The sequence below is a fragment of the Rattus norvegicus genome, chromosome 1 (genome assembly GCF_021556685.1).
Source record: "Rattus norvegicus strain SHRSP/BbbUtx chromosome 1, alternate assembly SHRSP_T2T, whole genome shotgun sequence".
NCBI classification, from domain to species: Eukaryota; Metazoa; Chordata; class Mammalia; order Rodentia; family Muridae; genus Rattus; species Rattus norvegicus.
This window is the reverse complement of record NC_141534.1, coordinates 211,657,890-211,676,152: the sequence shown is the minus strand read 5'-3', so window position 1 is coordinate 211,676,152 and position 18,263 is coordinate 211,657,890. Positions and strand designations below refer to the sequence as shown.

The 18,263-nt window shown below is 50.0% G+C and overlaps 1 protein-coding gene across 3 annotated transcripts in view; it reads left to right on the top strand.

The window, feature by feature from the left end:
• The first annotated feature begins 35 nt into the window (after nt 1-35).
• Cars1 (cysteinyl-tRNA synthetase 1) overlaps nt 36-18,263 on the top strand; it is a 42,362-nt gene continuing 24,134 nt past the window's right edge. The window contains 7 exon segments of one of the 3 annotated variants that reach the window (NM_001438176.1): nt 36-110; nt 6,432-6,680; nt 10,677-10,768; nt 12,105-12,193; nt 12,735-12,831; nt 13,446-13,544; nt 14,670-14,819. In NM_001438176.1, the coding sequence (NP_001425105.1) occupies nt 86-110; nt 6,432-6,680; nt 10,677-10,768; nt 12,105-12,193; nt 12,735-12,831; nt 13,446-13,544; nt 14,670-14,819 (801 nt within the window). In that variant the 5' untranslated portion in view covers nt 36-85. 3 annotated transcript variants of the gene reach the window in all.

Sequence of the window (18,263 nt, the reverse complement as noted above, 5' to 3'; positions counted from 1 at the left end):
TGCTTGGGCAGGACTTCCGGCGCCGCGGTTGCATCAGATTCTGGAAAGCGTCTGTGGCGGCAGACGCGGGTCTTGATTCCCAGTGATGGCAGGTTCCTCCGCGGAGCAGGGTGAGATTTGCGGGGTGACTGTGGGGCTCTGGGGACAGCCTGGGCTGTGTGGGCAGCATGATCCAAAGAGGCAGTGCCCAGGCCAGTGCTGTGGCGACAGCAGTGGAACGAGTGGGTAATGCCAAGCGAGGCTGGGGTGGAGGGCAGCATGGGCCAGGGACACAAGTCCAGCTCGGGTCTGTGGAGACAGCCATGGACTAAGTGGGCAGTGCCCAGACCAGTGATCTGAAGATAGCAATGGCCCAAATGGGCAGTGGCAGGCAAAGACTGTTGGGCAGACGATCCCTGGACGGGAAGTGACCAGTTAGGGCTCTAGAGTGGAGGCTGTTTGGCTGGGCAGTGGCTAAGTCAGGGCTCTAGGAACAGTTCATGCCCAGGTGAGCAGTGGCAGGCTAGAGATCTGGATTTGGCAGTGGCTGGAGTGGGCAAAGACAGATCCTCAGGTAGGTAGAATCCAGGAGGCCAGGGGCTCTGGGATAAAAAAGTCTTCAGGTAAGACTGTGGGGACAACTGTTGCCCAAGGGGGCAGTGCCAAACCAAAGCCTTGGGGATGGCCAGTGTCTCAGTGGACAGTGACAGGCCAGGACCTGGGGGTAGGTTGCCGTGACCCCCTGAAACTAGAATATTGCTTGATGGGACCTGACTGTTTTTGTAAGCTCATCCCTTCCTCAACTTCAATTTCTTAATTGGGTTAAGGCTAAAGTCTCCTTGGATACTCAGCAGTAGGAGAGATGGTCCTGGACCAAATAGTGTGTCTCCAGCTGGTGACTGCATGAGACCTCACCACTCCCCCTCCTGCCCTGGCTGGACTTTGGGGGTGAGGCAAAGGCCCAAAGATTATTTTGGTCTTCTGCCCAAGCAGGTGGGTGGAAGGGCATATGAGGTTGGTACTTAGGGAAGTAGGGCAGAGGAAGCAGGGACTCCATGTACACATACATGAAAGAGCTTGGGGTTTTATGAAGGCTTTAATCTCCAGTGTGGTCAGCAGTCACCACAGGGCCCTGTCCAGTCAGAGCATCACTGTCAGAGCATCATTGGCCATCTACTTTATTGCCAATTGGGAGAATCCCTTAGAAGGCAGTCACTTATGTCACCCCGGGGTAGACCTGGGCTTTGGCAGATCTCTGAGGAGCAGTGTCTTTTCTCACTGTCTTTTTAGCATGTGGGTTCTAGAAAGAACAGAGGCCTTAGCCCAGATCCTGAAAGGTCAGAAGCAAGTCTTCAAAGGCAGAATGCTTGATGTAGGTTTTAGTCTCTGTGAGGCAGGCAGAAATTAGATGTGAGTTCTGACTTCTCAGTTATCTGTCTGCAGTGTAGGGTACACCAAGATTTCTTAGGCATCCTGTGGTGCTCTGTGGTCCCTGTGGCCTTGCTGAGTCCCTGGTAGGTGGTTCTGATCACCTGAGTACCCAGATAACATGACTGCTTAGCATGTGCCTAGTGACAGTGGTACCTGGCTCTGTATTCCAGTAGTCCACTCAACTGACATGCCTAGATTCTAGCTGCTTCACCACCCACAGCAGCTTTTAGAAGTCCACTTAGACTACTGTAACACAGCAGCATGGCCAGCAATTCCACCCTGAGCTGCCCAACAGGTCTCTGATCACAACTGTGTCCATACTCACAATACAGGAAATGGTTTCTGCCTCTGAGGGTGGTGTAGGCATTGAATGAGTTCATAGGAAGAACTTGCAACAGTGCTTGGTGAGTAAGGACCAGATCTGTCAGAATTGAGACTCTATGACTCACTCACTCCATCCATCCATCCATCCATCCATCCATCCACCCACCCATCCACCCATCCATCTAATGAGACAGGGTTTCATATAGCCCAGGCTGGAATTCCTGATTCTTCTGCCTCCTGCAGGGATGGCAGGTCTCACAACACCATGTCTAGCCTCCTCTTTGACTTAAATAAAAATGTATATATGGTGTGCAGATCACAAGGGAGATCTCAAGTCCTGAGGGAAGATGACCCAAGAGTCAGAACCTCCATGAAAATCCAGGAATGGGCGATGGTGGGTGCGATGGCATGTGCCTGTCATTGAGTAATTTTAGTGCTTCAGAGGCCGAGGTAAGGGGATCTCTGGGAATTCAAGGCCAGCCTGGTCTACTGTAGCAAATTGGAGGCCAGCCATAGATACATAGTGAAACTTTGTCTCAAACAAATTAACAAAAAGAAAGAAAGAAAAAAGAGACTAGGGGAACTTTCAACAAACCCAACAAAGCTATGTGGGTACGCATGAATAATTCTTATACTCTGGGAGATGAGACAGGAGGATTGCCAGTTTGAGAGCAGCCTGGACTACATGGAATCTTGTCTCAAACACCATAAAACCACTCAGGAACTGGAAAGCCACAGAGCAGAGATGATCTTGAGTTGCAACGTGGCAGCATTTCGGTGACTGCTTTCTCCTTCCTGTTTCCTCAGAAGATGACCAAAGCTCTGGGTGACATGGGGCCCGATGTCACCCAGAGTATGGGATAGCAGGTTTGTTTCAGGACCTCCGATGGGTGGAGCTCATCTCAGATACCAGATTTTTCCCATAGTTTAACCACGCAGTCTTCATAATCACACCTAATGTGTAGTCTGTCTCGGTACAAGTCCCAGCACAATTGTAATGGCGCCTGTTCCTTGTGACCCTTCCTGTGCAGATGAGCACCCTGAAGACTAGAGAAGTGAGGCGATTCAGTCTGCCATTACCAGAGCTAGAGACAGGGCTAGGTACCCCTTGGTGCAGGCGCTTCAGCCACCATGCAGCAACTCTTTTTCCGAACCTCTTAGAATGACAGGGTTGGTTCCAGTTGCCAGGTACAGGAAGTAGAAAACAGAGCAAAACGGACCTTTTCGAAGGATGTAGATATTTGCTCATCTGTGACCTTATGTTCCTGGGATGTCATTCATGGCAATAGCCAAATATGAGGGTGTTGTCTAGGACCTTGAGTAGCAGCTCCTGGTGGCCGTAGAATGGGAACCCCATGGGAAAGCAGAAGCAGGAACAGCTAGAGGGCCCAAGGGGTGCTTTTGCTGGGAGGAAACAGTCTGCAGGTGTGGGTATTGTTGGGACATCTGCAAGGTGACAGCTTTGAGGGACACTTAGCAATAGTGGCAGTAGTAGACTGACAGTCAAGAGCAAGTGACAGTATAGCCCCCTATGAAGTCCAGGCTTGCTTACCCTCTGGGAGCTTAGGGGGCTGCACCAAGAAATGCATTCTTCCAGTGCACTTGAAATGGGACAGGGACGGCACTGAGAGCAGGTGTGAATGCTGATGGAAAAAGCCAGGCGGGATGCTGCCTTCCACATATTAGGACTATGGGTCATTGGAAGTGACTCTTGCTTCTTCGTTGTGCTGAATGCTAGCCTCTGTGCAGTCTCAGTGGCTGTCTGGCGAAGAGTCCATAGCTGCGTCAGTTACTGTCCACCTTTGGGGCAGTCCCACCATCAGAAGGCTCTGCACTTTGTATGTTCAGGGGATGAGCTGCAGCTCTGCACTTCAGTGGTGGCAGAGTAGATTGGGCATGATATGTGAAGGGTCCTGGTGATGTCAAATTTGCAGACTGGGCCTGGGAGGAATTCTTTTGTTGTCAAACAGTCATAAGCTGGGGAATGGCTTAACCAGCTACCCTGAGAAAGCTGACCTGTTGTAGGCATTTCCTCCAGGAGTTTCTGCACCGCCCTGGTTGGACCACCTTACACATTCTCAGTTCCCCTTCTCACCTGGCCAGGCTTTGTTCCCTCACAGTGAGTGACCTAGGCTGCTCTAGGCAGAGCCTTTGGGATCCTGTGGTCTGGCACATTCCTCAGGGAGCCTCTGGAGTCCTTCAGTGATTACAGTCATCGTAAGGCAGGAGCAATTACAGTAATGACAGCAGCAAGCCTGGCGCTGGCTTCTAGCCAGAGGTTTGTAAAGCATGTTAAGTGTAATTGCACTTAGTGCTCCAAGGCTTTACGAGGCTGATGCTAAGGGTGGTTCCTTCTGAAGAGGGCAGGTGCTTAGCCTGCTGGCTAGGCCCATCTCCCAGAGCGCCCTGCAGCCCAGTGCTATTTTTCAACACTGGCAATTGCAGTTCTCATTGGGGAACCTCGTGGGTACTTAGAGAGGAAAACAGAAGCGATGAAGTAAATGTTTGGAGTTTTCCTGGGCATGGCGCAGTGGTGCTCAGGGATTGCTAGGCAGGTGCTGCCTAGCTTCTTGGGTAGCCTCTTTGTCTGAGAAGAGATGTCCTGCTAATTTCACCCACATGGCCTAGAGGCAGTACCAAGAGAATGCAGTTGGAGGGCCCTCTTTGTAGAGTGAAGGCCCCTATCTAGCCCCCTCACCTTGGCTGAGGGGCTGAAACAAGGAGCTGTTCTTCAAAGCCACAACTGAGTCCTGAAAGCTCCTTGCTTAAAGAAGGAAAGGGAACCGAAACCAGGAATTGTAACTTTTATTCTCCTGTAGTAATTGTTATCCCAAGGCTTACTGCCCCAGTCTGCTAACCCAGGCCTACTCCTGGAAGCTTCTAGCCTCTGTCCAATCTAATCTAGGGCTAGATTGTTTTCCAACTCTGAGACTTACTGCTGGATAAGATCGCCCTTTCCACTTCCTTCTGAACTCTAGTTGGCTGGTTCAACTTAGCTGTTCTGGTTCAAACTCCTTTCCAATGCTGACTGTTTCAATCTGCTGTCTCTTTCTCTTGGCCTCACCTGAATAGCTCTGCTTATCCTCATACTAACTTTGGCAATCTTTTCTAATGTTCTGGTTTCTTTTCATTTCTCTGGCCCATTCTGTCCTCACCTGTCTCTCCTAGTAAAACTGCTTCCTCCCTTTTTACTCTCAACGCTGCCGTTTAAGTAACTTCCCTTTCTTCTTGTGAGAGTTGAACATAGCCTATTCCGTCAAATCTTTGCTTCATCAATGTGTGTGCCACACAACTTTACTTTCCTTGTTTGGAATTAAAATTGTGTACTAAGGGCTGAGTACTAAGGAAAAGATACAGGGCTTGGAGTGTGTCCTAGGGTTTCTACTGCTGTGCTAGAAGGGCATGACCAGAAACCACCCTGTGAAAGAAAGGGTTTATTTCTTCAGCCCTCAGGTATCATTCTATATTGCTGAAGGAAGCAGGGTAGGAACTCAAAACAGGGCAAGGGCCTAGAGGCAATTGCTGATGCAGAGGCCATTGAGGAGTACTGTGAGTGACTTGTTTCTCATGACTTGCTCAGCCTGCTCTCTTACACATCCCAGGACCACCTACCCAGGAATGGCACCACCGTGATGGGCTGACTCTCAATGACTAATTCAGAAAATGCGCTACAGACTTGCTCCTAGGCCATTCTGGTGATGGAATGTTTCCAACTGAGGTTCCTTTCCCTAAGTGACTAGTTTATACCAAGTTGACATAAAACTAGCCAGGGCATGATGTAAAAGTCCATCCATGATAGAAGCTTAGAGTTCTATCCTCCTGGAGCTCATGCAGAACATTGCGTGAAATCTGTCCACTCTTAGGGGTATGGGTGATAGCAGTCGTAGCTGTTACACCCTTTGTAGCGGGTGCCCCAGTGGAGGGGTCACGTGTCCTCAGAACAGTTCCTCCTGGCAGGCCTGAGCACTCTTAGTGGGTTTGGAGAACCTAAGGATGTATATGGTATTTCGCTTCTGGAAGCCATGTTTGTTCCAGTCTACAGGCTTATGCATGGCTGTCATGCAGAGGGCTCCTTCAGCTGCTACCCTCTCTGAGCATACAAGTAGCCATTTCATTAATTGTGATTAATCATTTATTTTGTGATGCTGGGCCTCCCTTATACTTGTTAGGTGAGTGCTTTGAGCTGTATCTCCCAGAGATCCAGTCTGCCTCTGCCTCTGCTGAGATTAAAGGTGTACATCAAAATGCCTGACCCAAGTTAGCCATTTTAAAGTACACCATCCCTGGTATTAACATCACTCATGGCACTGCAGGCCACCTCAGTATACATGTGAAACCTTTCCTAAAGGCTCTAGGAGGAAACCTGACCTGCTCCACTGTCACCCTACCTTCCTCCTGCCAGCCACTTCTCTGCATGCCCACCCTGAGGTCCTTCCTCCTCTGGATGTCTGACATGCAGGAAAGGGCTTTGACAAACACAGCTGTCTGGCCCTTGTTCCTTGGCAGCTTCTTTGCGCATGCCTGACATCCTGTGACCTCTTGGTTTTTCTATCCCATGCTCCCTTGCCTGCCTGTCTGATGTCACATCTCCCCTACTCACTTACCTGATATGTGTTCTTCAGCCTGCTTGCCTGCCTGCCTGATGTCATGGGTTGCCTGCCCTCTGACCTGACATCCTGTGCCCTCTGTCTTTGCAGCTGCTGACTACAGGTCCATTCTGAGCATTAGTGACGAGGCAGCCAGGGTGCAGGCCCTGGACCAACACCTCAGCACGCGTAGCTATATCCAGGGGTACTCCCTATCGCAGGCAGACGTGGACGTGTTCAGGCAGTTCTCTGCCCCTCCCGCTGACTCAAGGCTCTTCCACGTGGCTCGGTGGTTCAGGCACATAGAAGCGCTCCTGGGTGGCCCCCAAGGCAGAGGCGAGCCCTGCAGGCTCCAAGCAAGTGAGTAACAGCAGTGAACCTCTGCTCCAAGGTCAAGGGCATGAGGTACTACAGGGCAGTGGATATCCTGCTGGAGACTCACCTCCATATTTCAGCCAAGTATTCCCATGGGGAAGAAGCCATGCTTGTTGGATCTGTAGGGTGAAGTCATGGCTCAGACACCTTTGGGACCACTTCAGGGCTATACTAGATGCTGCTATAGGCCAGTCCTGGGGTTTAGCTAATGCTTTGCTGATAGTGGCTCTTGGTTCTTGTCTTTAGTCTCATAGGTTACATTTGTTTCTCTTTAGGTACAGTGTCACTAAATATTAGAGCTGTATTCATTGACATTGAGCTTTCAAAAAAACTCATAAGTCCTTCCTGTCTGTGCTTTGAGATGAAATCAGTCAATGCCTGTGGGTGCTGCTGGTATCCCTGGGCACAGTTGTTAGGATGGGGAGGCACTACTGGAAAGGCTGTAGCTTGGAACGAAAATGGTTTGTCATCTTGATCTGGCCATGTGGGAATGCTCCCTTCTGTGGGTGTTCTAAGGCCCTTGAGCCCCAGATTCCTGTTGCTGTAATACACTTCTCCTCATATGGCTGAGTGCTGACTTATGGAAGTCCTTGCTGGTGGCCTCCTTGGGGCTTTGCAGGCTTGGGTTGGGAACTTGGAGCATGTTGAAGGATCTGCTAGAGTCAGAAGATGTCTTGATTTTTCGGGATTATCCCAAGTAAAACCTTGCTCCAGCCTAGGTGGGAGGTATGGCTGCATAGAAGTCACCCCTGGACCTGTGCTGTTCCTGTGTCCAGCACTGTGTCCCAGGTGTCAACTCTGTTCCAGATGTAGCACCAGGTGTCTTCTCCAAAGGTCTCAGGGTGTCAGATTGAACACTGTGCCCCAACTCCAAGTTATGGCAGTAGGAAGGAGATCAGGAATGGACTCTGGTCTCAACAGCCACCCATCTAGACTTCGTTTATGGTCCTGGGAAGAACCAGACACACCAGTGCCTGTGCCAGTGGACACAGCAGAGCATTGCTTCTCAGGGGCCTGCCTCATGACCATGGAGGGAAGAGTCTCCCACTACAGTCAGCCACTGTCTACTGAGGCTTCTCTGAGGGATGCTGTTGAATGGAAGATGGACCAAGGACGGCACTAACAGGATTATCCTGCTCCCTCTAGCCCCACAACTGCCCACAGGGCCATCAGGACCATGTAATCTTGTGAAGAAAATGTATTAGGTCAGATCCCTTAAGCAAAAACATGCAAAAGCATGGCTGGGGGAGAAGGAGGCTGTGGCTGGGCTGCCCGTAATGGTTTACTGGCTTTTGGCAGGCCTAGGCTCCAGAGTCCAGTGTTTGCACCATGTCTCTGGATTGACAGTAGCTCTGTCTGGCTATGATGATTAGAATTCTGCCTGTCCTGAGTGCCTTCTAAAGCATGCTCTCCAAATGAGGACACTTTCTCACTTGAAGCTCGCAACATAGCCCACTGTTCTTACTGCTTGCTGCTCTGTATATGTCACTTCTTGTGTTCACCACCCTCGCCTCCTCAAGGCTGAAGCCTCAGCAGCAAAGTATCCTCTCACATGTGGAAAATGTTTATGTCCTTTTTAGCCTTCATAGCTCTCTTCCCGAGGAGCCAGCCCACTTCCCACCATCCTTCCCTCCGTTGCCCTCAGGGCTTTGAGCTTGCTGGAGAGTGCTTACCTGGATGTGGGCTCAAGCTACCTGATTACCTCACACTCTTGAGGCTGGCTGTTGCTTCCCAGCAGCTTCTCCATCTTTGGACCTCCAGTGTCTTGCATCCTATTTTCAAAGTGCAGCTGTCTGCGTCTGTTTGTAGCCAAGGACACTTTCAGTACCAGGACCCATGCTACCACTGGAGACCTGGAGTGGAGTGGGGCTGTTTTCATGTGCTTGTGTGGAGGGACTTTCAGAAGAAACCTAAACAGGCTGGTTACATCTGGGGAACTGTCCTGGCTGGTTCGGCGTGTCAACTTGACACAAGCTGAAGTTACCACAGAGAAAGGAGCCCCAGTTGAGGAAATGCCTCCATAAGACCCAGCTGTAAGGCATTTCTCAACTAGTGATCAAGGAGGGAGGACCCAGCCCACTGTGGAACAGGGACATGGAAGTGTAAGCTGAATAAACCCTTTTCTCCCCAACTTGCTTCTTGGTCATGATGTTTTGCGCAGGAATAGAAACTCTGACTAAGGCAGAAACTGTTGTGGGTCATTGGGTCATGGGTTCGGGAAGAGCCTAAGAACCTCACCTGTGTGTGCCCTCTTGATTCACAGAGCCTGGGCAAGGCAGGCTGTTGTGTATCTTGTTCTGTTGTGCCCTTTTTCAACCCAGAAAGTGCCCCTACCAGATGAGCTTAAAGCCTGTCACTGACTGTGGGGTGTGGCAGCCTTCAGTGTAGCAGCCTTTGGTAGTGTCTCTTCTTGTGAGAATCCAGCCACACCTCCATTTTTGGTGTCACCTCTGAGTCTTTTGAGGCAGGACAGTTTCAGAGTCCTCCATCACATTGAGATATTTTCTGGTCAGGTACTGGTGTGCTCAGAGTAAGCTGAGACTGAGCTTGGTGTCTGGTGAAGGTTTGGGGTTTTCTGCCATCCCATCCTGTGTCCGCCTGTGATCCTACACTTACCTGGAGGAAGGAGCTCCTGCTTGCTGCTGACCGATGTCATCTCGCTCATCTATCCCCACACAGTGATGGTCCTCTCCTTTATCCTGAGCCTGTTTATTACCAGTCTCTCTCCTCTATTCTTTCTAGTATGATCTGGGCAAGGATGGAGCTTGGAAATGGCCTGTACCCATAACATATTTCTCTGTGACTCTTAAAGCAGAATCAACAGGTAGACCTGCTCAGGTGTTGTGTCTTATAGGCAATTTTGCACAGGAGTCAGAGGTGGCCAGACGTAAGAGAAGTATCCATGGTGAGGGAAGGCCAGGACCAGGTCAGCTCAAGACCTTCCACCTGTGCTCAGCAGAGGTGAGGGGGGCTGATGGACTGGACACCAAGGTGCATTACAGGTGGCCCAGTGAAATCCATACATAGACCTGCATAGGGGAGCAGCATAGGGCCTAGCTCTCAGCAGGAGTAAGGAAGAAGGCAGGTATGTCCAACGGAGCATGGGCAGACTGTGGGTGATCACATGGTTTCCTGGTGGGCTTCAGTCAGCTTTTCTGGACTGAGATTGTGAGGCTTGAAGCATCACCCCGTGACATCTCAGAGTGCCCAGACATGCAGGTTAGGGACAACTTTTCAAGAAGCAGGTCTGTCTTCAGGGAAAAAACCTCAGGCCTCAGACACATTCTAAAGAGTGACTGTGTCGTGTAGTACCTAGAGAGCAGGCACCGCCTGAGAGAAAGAGGCCGGGTTGTGGGGCTGGCCAAACCAGTGTGAACCAACCAGGATCAGGGCAGGGGTGCAACAGACTTGTATCCAGAGGTTAGGGTCAGTCTAACTGTGAGGCCAAGCCAGATTTGATGCCAAGTCAGAGACAAGGAGGAGCTAGAGGCATTCTTACCTTGACTTTTGTTGCACCTGGTGACTTAGAGGTGGCCCGTGTGTCCCAAAGTGTCCACAGACTCTTACCTTGCTCAGGCAAAGGATCCTAAGAGCTGGAGCTAGCCAGGGCTACAGTGCTACTGCCATGTCATAGTCAGAGCCTGTGGAGATCCAGAGGCATGGATAACAGTGTGTGGTTAGAAGGGAGCATGACCAAGGGGTGGTGGTGGGTGTGGCATGGCCTTGAGTCTCTGGAAGTCTTGTGTGTTGGGATGCAACAGCAGAGTATTAACTGAAAATCACAAACCACATGCCTCTAAGCCGAACACTGAGGAGGTTGAGGCCAGCCTGAAGTACATGGGACGTTCCAGAACAGCCAAGGGCTACAAAGTGAGAACCTTGTCTCAAAAGCACAAATGCCATTGTTCAACCCTGGTGTTGAGAGGTGACCCTCGTACTACAGGATGCTGCCATGTGACCTATCTGCTTTTCTGCCTCCAGGTAAAGGCCGGCGAGTGCAGCCTCAGTGGTCCCCTCCAGCAGGGACTGAGCCCTGCCGGCTCCGCCTATACAATAGCCTCACCCGGAACAAGGTAAGAAAGTTAGGGTGGCCTGTGCCCTTGCAGGGCACACCATAGTCTGTTAAGCACATAGCTCCCTCAGTTTAGGCTCAGAGTCCTTCTGTTATTGCTGTACTATGGACTCTGCATCTTCTGTTACTCCTCTGCCTTGGCCTCTGCAACCCAGACAGAACCGTGCTCTGAAACTAGGGCACAGATGCCTTGTACACGATGCTTTGGGGAAGTCTGCCTGCTGGCCTCCCAGCATTGGCCAGGCCTGAGTGTTCAAGGTCGCAACAGCCAAGCTGAGTGCTGGCAGCTTTCAGGCGAACTCATGGTTATCATACACTGTCCTAAGCCAAGCAGATTAGGCAAAGTGGCAAATCCAACAGGTGGAGCCCCAGCATGTGCCAGGAATCCGGTATGGCCTCTTGACCTGATAGGCTCCTCATGGTTTGTTATACTTAGCTCACACCCATAGTGCCACAGGCTTCAGAAAGCTCTCCAGTTGTGGGATGGTTATTATTTTTTTATGTTTCACTTCTAATTATGTGTATATACGTGTGTCTATGTGAAGATATATGCATGTGAATACAATGCCCACAGAGGCCAAAGGCTTCAGGTCCCTTAGAGCTGAAGTTACAGATGGCTGTGAACCTCCCAGCATGGGTGCTGGGAATTGAATTCAGGTCCATCAAAACAGTATGCACTCATCTCTCCAGCACCCTGACTGAGTATTTGATCACGCACTCAGCAAGCAGGAGACACGTCTGGGACAGGTCATGTATGCACAGCTTATGTACTCGCTGGCAGTAAGATCCCCAGAGAAGTCTGTGAGTGTTTGGATGCTTTGGCCCCTAAGCCAGGCTCCTCTGGGAAGGACAGACCTTGGCTATCTGCTCTCAGCCTTTTGTTCTTTTTCTGAAGGAGGTGGCACTGGTGCCAACCCCCTGAGGTGGTTGTCTAGAGCAGTTAGGATTCAGACTGGTATTTGTTAGCTGCAATTTTTGCTAAGCTGACATTTTCACAACTTTGTTTCCTTCTCCAGCCTGAGGAGGAGGACGAGGAGGAGGAGGGCTCCAGGGAGGGAGGGGGTGAGGATGCCTCACCAGGCTCTCACTACACAGCTTACTGAATCCTATGATATTATCAGTAAAACAAGAGACAGGAGGGTATTGCTGGCTGTGGCTCAGGCCTGTCATCCAAGTATTTGGGAGGTGGAGGTAGGAGGATTGTAAACTCAAAGCCAGATTCTGGCCCCCAAATAAATGGCCCTCAGCCATCAGTTAGCGTGCTGTTTGTGGCTCCTCTTGCTGTGCTGTGGAGTGTCTTGAGTTTCTGGTGATGGCATTCCTTGTTTTTTAACAAGGATGTATTTATACCTCAAGATGGGAAGAAGGTGACGTGGTACTGTTGCGGGCCGACTGTCTATGATGCGTCTCACATGGGACATGCCAGGTGGGTCTGATGCTGGGGATCTGTTTGCTGGAGGAGTAAAGGCAGCAGAAGGGGGAGTGCACAGAGCCTGTGCTTGCCATGCTGGAGTCTACCCAGACACCGTCTCCACCCCGGGACCCCTTCCCTGACCCACACAGACACACAGATCGGGTAAAAGCCATGGAGCCTGCCCCAACGAGCTGAATTTCCTTAGCCCGGGTGCATGGTCCAGAAGTGCTGAGGGCCACAGGTTTTCAGACTTTGGACTATTTTTGTATAAACAGGAAGTCTTTGGGATGGAACCCATGCTGAGACATAGCATCTACGTATTTCATGTACATCTTATACACATAGTCTAAAGGTCATTTTAATTCTTAACAGTTTTGTTCACGAGACATTATTTCATAGTGTAGAAGTTTGTCTTTGTGGCATCATGTGGGTGCTCAGAAAACTTGGGATTTGGGGGTGTTTTCAGTTTTAGGGTGCTCTGTTGATGTTCTTCTTGCAATATCAAACTCACAGGCACTGTGTGCCAACTGGGGGCCGTGCTTTCCTCTGCCAGGTCCTACATCTCTTTCGATATCCTGCGGAGGGTGCTGAGGGATTACTTCCAGTATGATGTCTTTTACTGCATGAACATCACAGACATTGATGATAAGGTAAAGGGAGCACCCGTGTCAACGTGCAGACTTGAATGGGTAATATGAGAGGAAGCGGGACTTTAGGATAAGAAAATACAACTGCCAACCATCTCTTAGCGGGCTGGACTGGATGGTTTGAGTGTGAGGCCATTCTGGACTGTGTAAGGAGTTTCGGGACTTGGCTACATAGATGGACAGATGGGCTGGAGGGGAGGCAGGCTCATGTCTGACCTAATAAACACCGAGTCCCCACTGTGAACTGATTCACAGTTTATACAGATGTAGAGTCATTTGTATAGGTGCCCAGATGGTGCAAGAAGTATGCAGATTTGGGGCATTGGCTAAGTTTTCATAACTCGGTTCTTTGGAAGCAGGTCCACTCTGTATCTTGCTAGCTGAGAAAGCGGGGGCCTTAGTGACCTGTCCTTAGACACCCAGATGTTCACAGTAGACCTCAGCCCCACTTTACAGGTACAGAGGGAAGGGTGGTAATGGTGTGCCACAGTGTTACAGTGGTTGGGACCTGTGGCTGTCCCCATGCCTCTTGACCCTCACTCAGAGTTGCAGTGTAAGAGCAGTTCTACACATGGGAGGCATAAGCTCTGATCATAACCAGTCTCCCACCTCTGCAGATCATCAGGAGGGCGCGGCAGAACTACCTGTTTGAGCAGTATCGGGAGCAGAAACCTTCGGCTGCCCAGCTTCTGAAGGATGTTGGTGATGCCATGAAGGTAGAGACCGTGGATACTACCGTTGCCTCCCCTAGTGCCTCTTAAGCCCTGTGTAGGCCCTTTCTAGGACGCAAGCCAGCTTCACTGGGGCCCCAAAGCCACAGCAGGTGTTGCCCCTGCCAGGCCTAAGAGACAGTCACCAGGGCAGAGTTCTGTAGGCTCTATAGTGTGGAGTAGGTGGTGCTCCTGTCGCTTAGGGAAAGTACTTGATCAATTTCTATCCCTCTTGTTGTCTGGTCCTTAGGTCCTCAGTGTTAGGCTCACGAGCAATCCAATGCTCAATTCTGACCACAAGGCAGACTCATGATCTGTAAGTCCTCGTCGTGTTCATGGTGCTGAGGATGTATGTTCTCCCCACTTCCACACCTTTGCCCTGAACGAGCCTCCTGTCAATGTGTAGTTCTTAGATGTGTCTTAGTTGTTTTCCTATTACTGTGATTAAACACTGACTGAGGCAACTTACTGTTTATTCTGGTCATGAGCCCATCATGGCAGGGAGGCATGATAGCAGGTGCAGAAAGCCCAGAGTTCACATCCTCAGACACAAGCACAGAGCAGAGGGAGCAGACTGGAAGTGGTAGGGCGTGGCTTTAAGATCCTAGAGCCTGCACCCTCTAAAGCTCCCCAGACAGCACTGCCACCTTGGGACCAAGTGTTTAAATACAAGAGCCTACAGGAGACAGATCTCTTTTAAACCATCATACTCATGGTTATGATCAGTCTGCTTCCTGTCACATAACACCCTTAGCAACTACAGTAACAATCTGGGACGCTTGTGGCATTGTCCCTGGGAAAGAAGAAATTAGGCCTGAAGTTAGGGTGTAGCTATCTTTGGTCTGACAGGACTGAGAACTCGGGAACAGGGGCACTTTTGACATGAAGGTGTCCTCCAGCTGTTGGGGTTTGCTGGGTGTGCACTGTTACACCTATTTTGCTTGGGGCAACTTACTCAGTAAGCTTAAGCGCCCTGCCTAGCCACGGATGAGGAAAGGCAGCAGATGTACCTGAACTGGGAGCTAAAGTCTGAACAGTGGGGAACACAGTATTCTCATGCCTTGAGTTAGCTTTTTAGGATGCAGGGTTCTGCCCATGCCTGACATGTTTGATGTGTTCTTATGGTTGTAGCCATTCTCAGTCAAGTTAAGTGAGACAACAGACCCTGACAAGAGGCAGATGCTGGAGAGGATCCAGAACTCTGTGAAGCTTGCCACAGAACCACTGGAACAGGCTGTGCATTCCAACCCCTCTGGAGAGGAAGTAGACAGCCGTGTACAGGTGAGCTCTCCCAGGTCCTGAACAGCCCGTTTGTATAAAATGTCATACTGTGCATAAGGATGATCCACATTCAAGGTGACCCGGGCCTGTGGCTCCATTCTTTGATGCTTACTTAGTCAGTGTTCCATCTCATCTGTGACCCTCAGGCTCCTCTGTGATTCTCCAGGCTTGGAAGCTCAGCACTACCCGGCCTGAACCTGGGCTTACCTGAGAACCCATATTGCAGCTCCCTTTCCCCGTGCTCCCTCCTACCATTTCTACTTGGAGTGCAGGGGAGTAGCCAGCTGTTTTCCTGATTCCACAATTATCCACTGGATCTTGCCCTCTGTTTCAGAACCAGCAATTGAAGGTGAAGTGAGCAGCAACACATGGTTGGCAGTGCAGTTGGGGCTGTCCCTCCCTCTTGCCTAGTCTCCCACTCCTGAACAAAATCTCCTTGAGACAAAAGTGAGGGCACCATCCTGCTCTCTGTCCTTCCCCTTCCTGCTAGCACCCCCTGCTGGCCACTCTTTAACTCAAGGCAACCAGACACAAGGATCCTGGCAGAATGAAGGTGTACTTGGGAGATGTTTGGGCTTTAGTGTTACAAATTGTGGCCCACCTTCCCCTGACCTTGGGTCCCCACCTGAACTGACCATTCTACCTTTGCTGTCTTTTTCTATTCAGGTTTCTCTCTTCTGTGTTCCTATAGGACAGAGTCTAGTGTTTATGACAAGTCAATGAGTCTATGTGGATAACCTTGAGGGCCATGTTCTTTCCCTCAGTTGTGTTTTTGAGATGGGCCCACATGAGGTCATTGCCATTCCTCTGGGCTAAGATCCTTTCTAATGCTTCTGAAGTGACCCAACAATCTCACCATAAGGTTTCTCTCACCAGAACCCGTCCTAAAAATATCAGATATTCCAGAATTTGGGAGACTGAGGGAGGAAGATTGTAGCCAGTACCAAGTCAGCCTGTGCTATATATGGAAGTGTGTGTGTGTGTGTGTGTGTGTGTGTGTGTGTGTGTGTGTGATATGTGTAACATAAAAGCCGCCATGTTAACCCTGTAAGCACACAAATCTCAGTACTGAGATCAGCCACACCTTCATCCACTGCACCCACATCCACCACTGGAGCTTGCCACCTTCTCAAACTGAAGCTACCAATGACGCACTGGTTGTCCCACCCTGTCCCTAGACCCTGGTACTATATGCTGCCTTCTGTGTGTCTGAGGGTTTAGGGACCTTGAGTGAGTGCAATTTTAGTTCTTTTGACTGACTTCTCAGCACCGTGTTTTCCAGGTTCATCCATGTTGTAACATAGGCCAGCATTTCTGTCTATTTAAGGCAAATGACCTTTCATTATGTGGTGGACCCTGGCTGTCCACTCCCACTCTGTGCCCATTTATGTTGTTCTACTGTTTGCTGTTGCAGTGCTGAGAACATGGTGTACAAATCTCTGTTCAAGCGCCTGCTTTTGGAAGCTCTTTGCTATGCCAGAAGTGGAATTGCAGGATCCTTCGTTGAGTCTGCATTCCCTTTACATTCGTGGCATGCTGTTAGCACAGCACACTGGTGCATTTTCACCAGCATTGGTCCTATACCTGTGTGGGAGACACTCCCTCCTGTGGCCTGTGTTTGCACTTCCCAGCTGCTAGTGCTCTATCCATGTGTGAGCTGTGGTGTGGCATCTGTGGTGCAAGTTTCTAGGGGTTTCTTTAGGCCATATTCTAACATGGGATTGCTGCCGAGTGTTAGACCATATATTTGGGTGACTCCTGGGAGTCCCCAACACCACCCATACATCCCCAGGTTCTCTGAAGGACCTGGGGTACTCGGTACAGAGTTGTGTTGTCGTCTGAGATTGGTCACAGTGACACAGGTAGGACACCCATGTTGAGAACAGGCAGATGCTGCAGAATTCCACACAGCTCTGAGTCGGCCTACACCCAGGACAGAGCACGTCTGCCTGGAAAGATCAGCCATGTAGGGAAGCTCACAGCAGCCTCAGCAGTCAGGGCTGTGGTTTCTCCACTCAGCACAGTCAACAGCGCAGACTCCAGGAAGCAAGGCGAGGGCTCCATGCCCATGGTCTGCCGTGTCAGAGCAGAGCCCATGGGGGCTGCTGCAGCAGGGAGAGACACCAGCTGCTCAGGAGAAGGAACATTTCAGCTCCATTGGTGATCAGCTTGGCCTTCTGTCTTCCCCGTTTGTAACCTTGACAGTTGGAACTCTCTTGACAAGCAGACCCATTCCAGGGCTGTTCCTTATGGAACAATAGATGCTCCTTCACTCAGGAAATTCCAAACAACTTAGAGGCTTTGTGTAAGGAACCAGGTCTCTGTAATTATTTCATAATACCACTGCTTCTCATAGAAATGCGTCATTTAAGTTTCCTCTGTACCTTCCTGTGGCCTGATATAGCTCCTGTCTTTAAGACTGGCTGATAATCTATATCCCATTGTCTAGATGGACCCATATGCTTATCTGAAGGGTATCTTGCTTCCAGGTCTGGCAGTTATGAATAAAGCTGCTACAGACAGCTGTGTGTGGGCTTTGTGTGGACATAAGTTTTCAGTTCTTTTGGGTAAATGACAGTGAATGTAATTGCCAGATCATATGGCAAACGAATGCTTATTCCTTACGGAACTGCCAACTGTCATCTAAAGTTTCTGTACTTCATTGGCCTTAAAAGGAGTCGTCCCTACTGCTGTGCCACCAGTAGAGTCCTGAAGACTCTGTCACCACCATAAGTGTGGGGCTTGTGGTAATTGGGTTGGGTTTATTATGTTGTTTGGTGTGTGTGTGTGTGTGTGTGTGTGTGTGTGTGTGTGTGTGTGTGTGTGTGTGTGCAGAGGTCGGAAGAGGGAGTCAAAGCCTTTGGATCTGCAGTTATAGGTGGTCATGTGTACTAGGATTTACACTACCATGGTTGAACAGCAAGTGCTCTTAACCTCTGAGCCAGCCCTAGCCCCTGTACTGGGTGTATATTATTTTATTTTGAGGCAGGGTCGGTCTTTTAGCCCAAGCTGGCCTGCAACTCATGTAGACCAGGTTGACCCTGAATTTGTAGAGATCCACCTGTCTCTGTTTCTGTGCCTGGCTTTGCTGTGTTGATTTGTATGTCGTTGATGGCGTGTGTTGTCAGGGACCTTTCATGACTGTTAGTTTGTATGTTGTTGATGGCGTGTGTTGTCAGGGACCTTTTCATGACTGTTTTGGAACTACTTTAAGGAACATTTTAAAAATGTTGATCTTCAGGTGTTCATTGCTACTTATAGCAGATACATATCTGTTCCTGTGATAAAACACCATGAACAAAGGCAACGTAAGGAAGAAGGAGTTTGAGGGGGTGGTTCCAGAAAGTCCATGATGATGGGGGAATGCATGGCAGCAGGCAGCCAGACCAGGAAGCTGAGAGAGCCAACGGGAAATGGGGTAAGGCTATAAACTGAACACCCCCG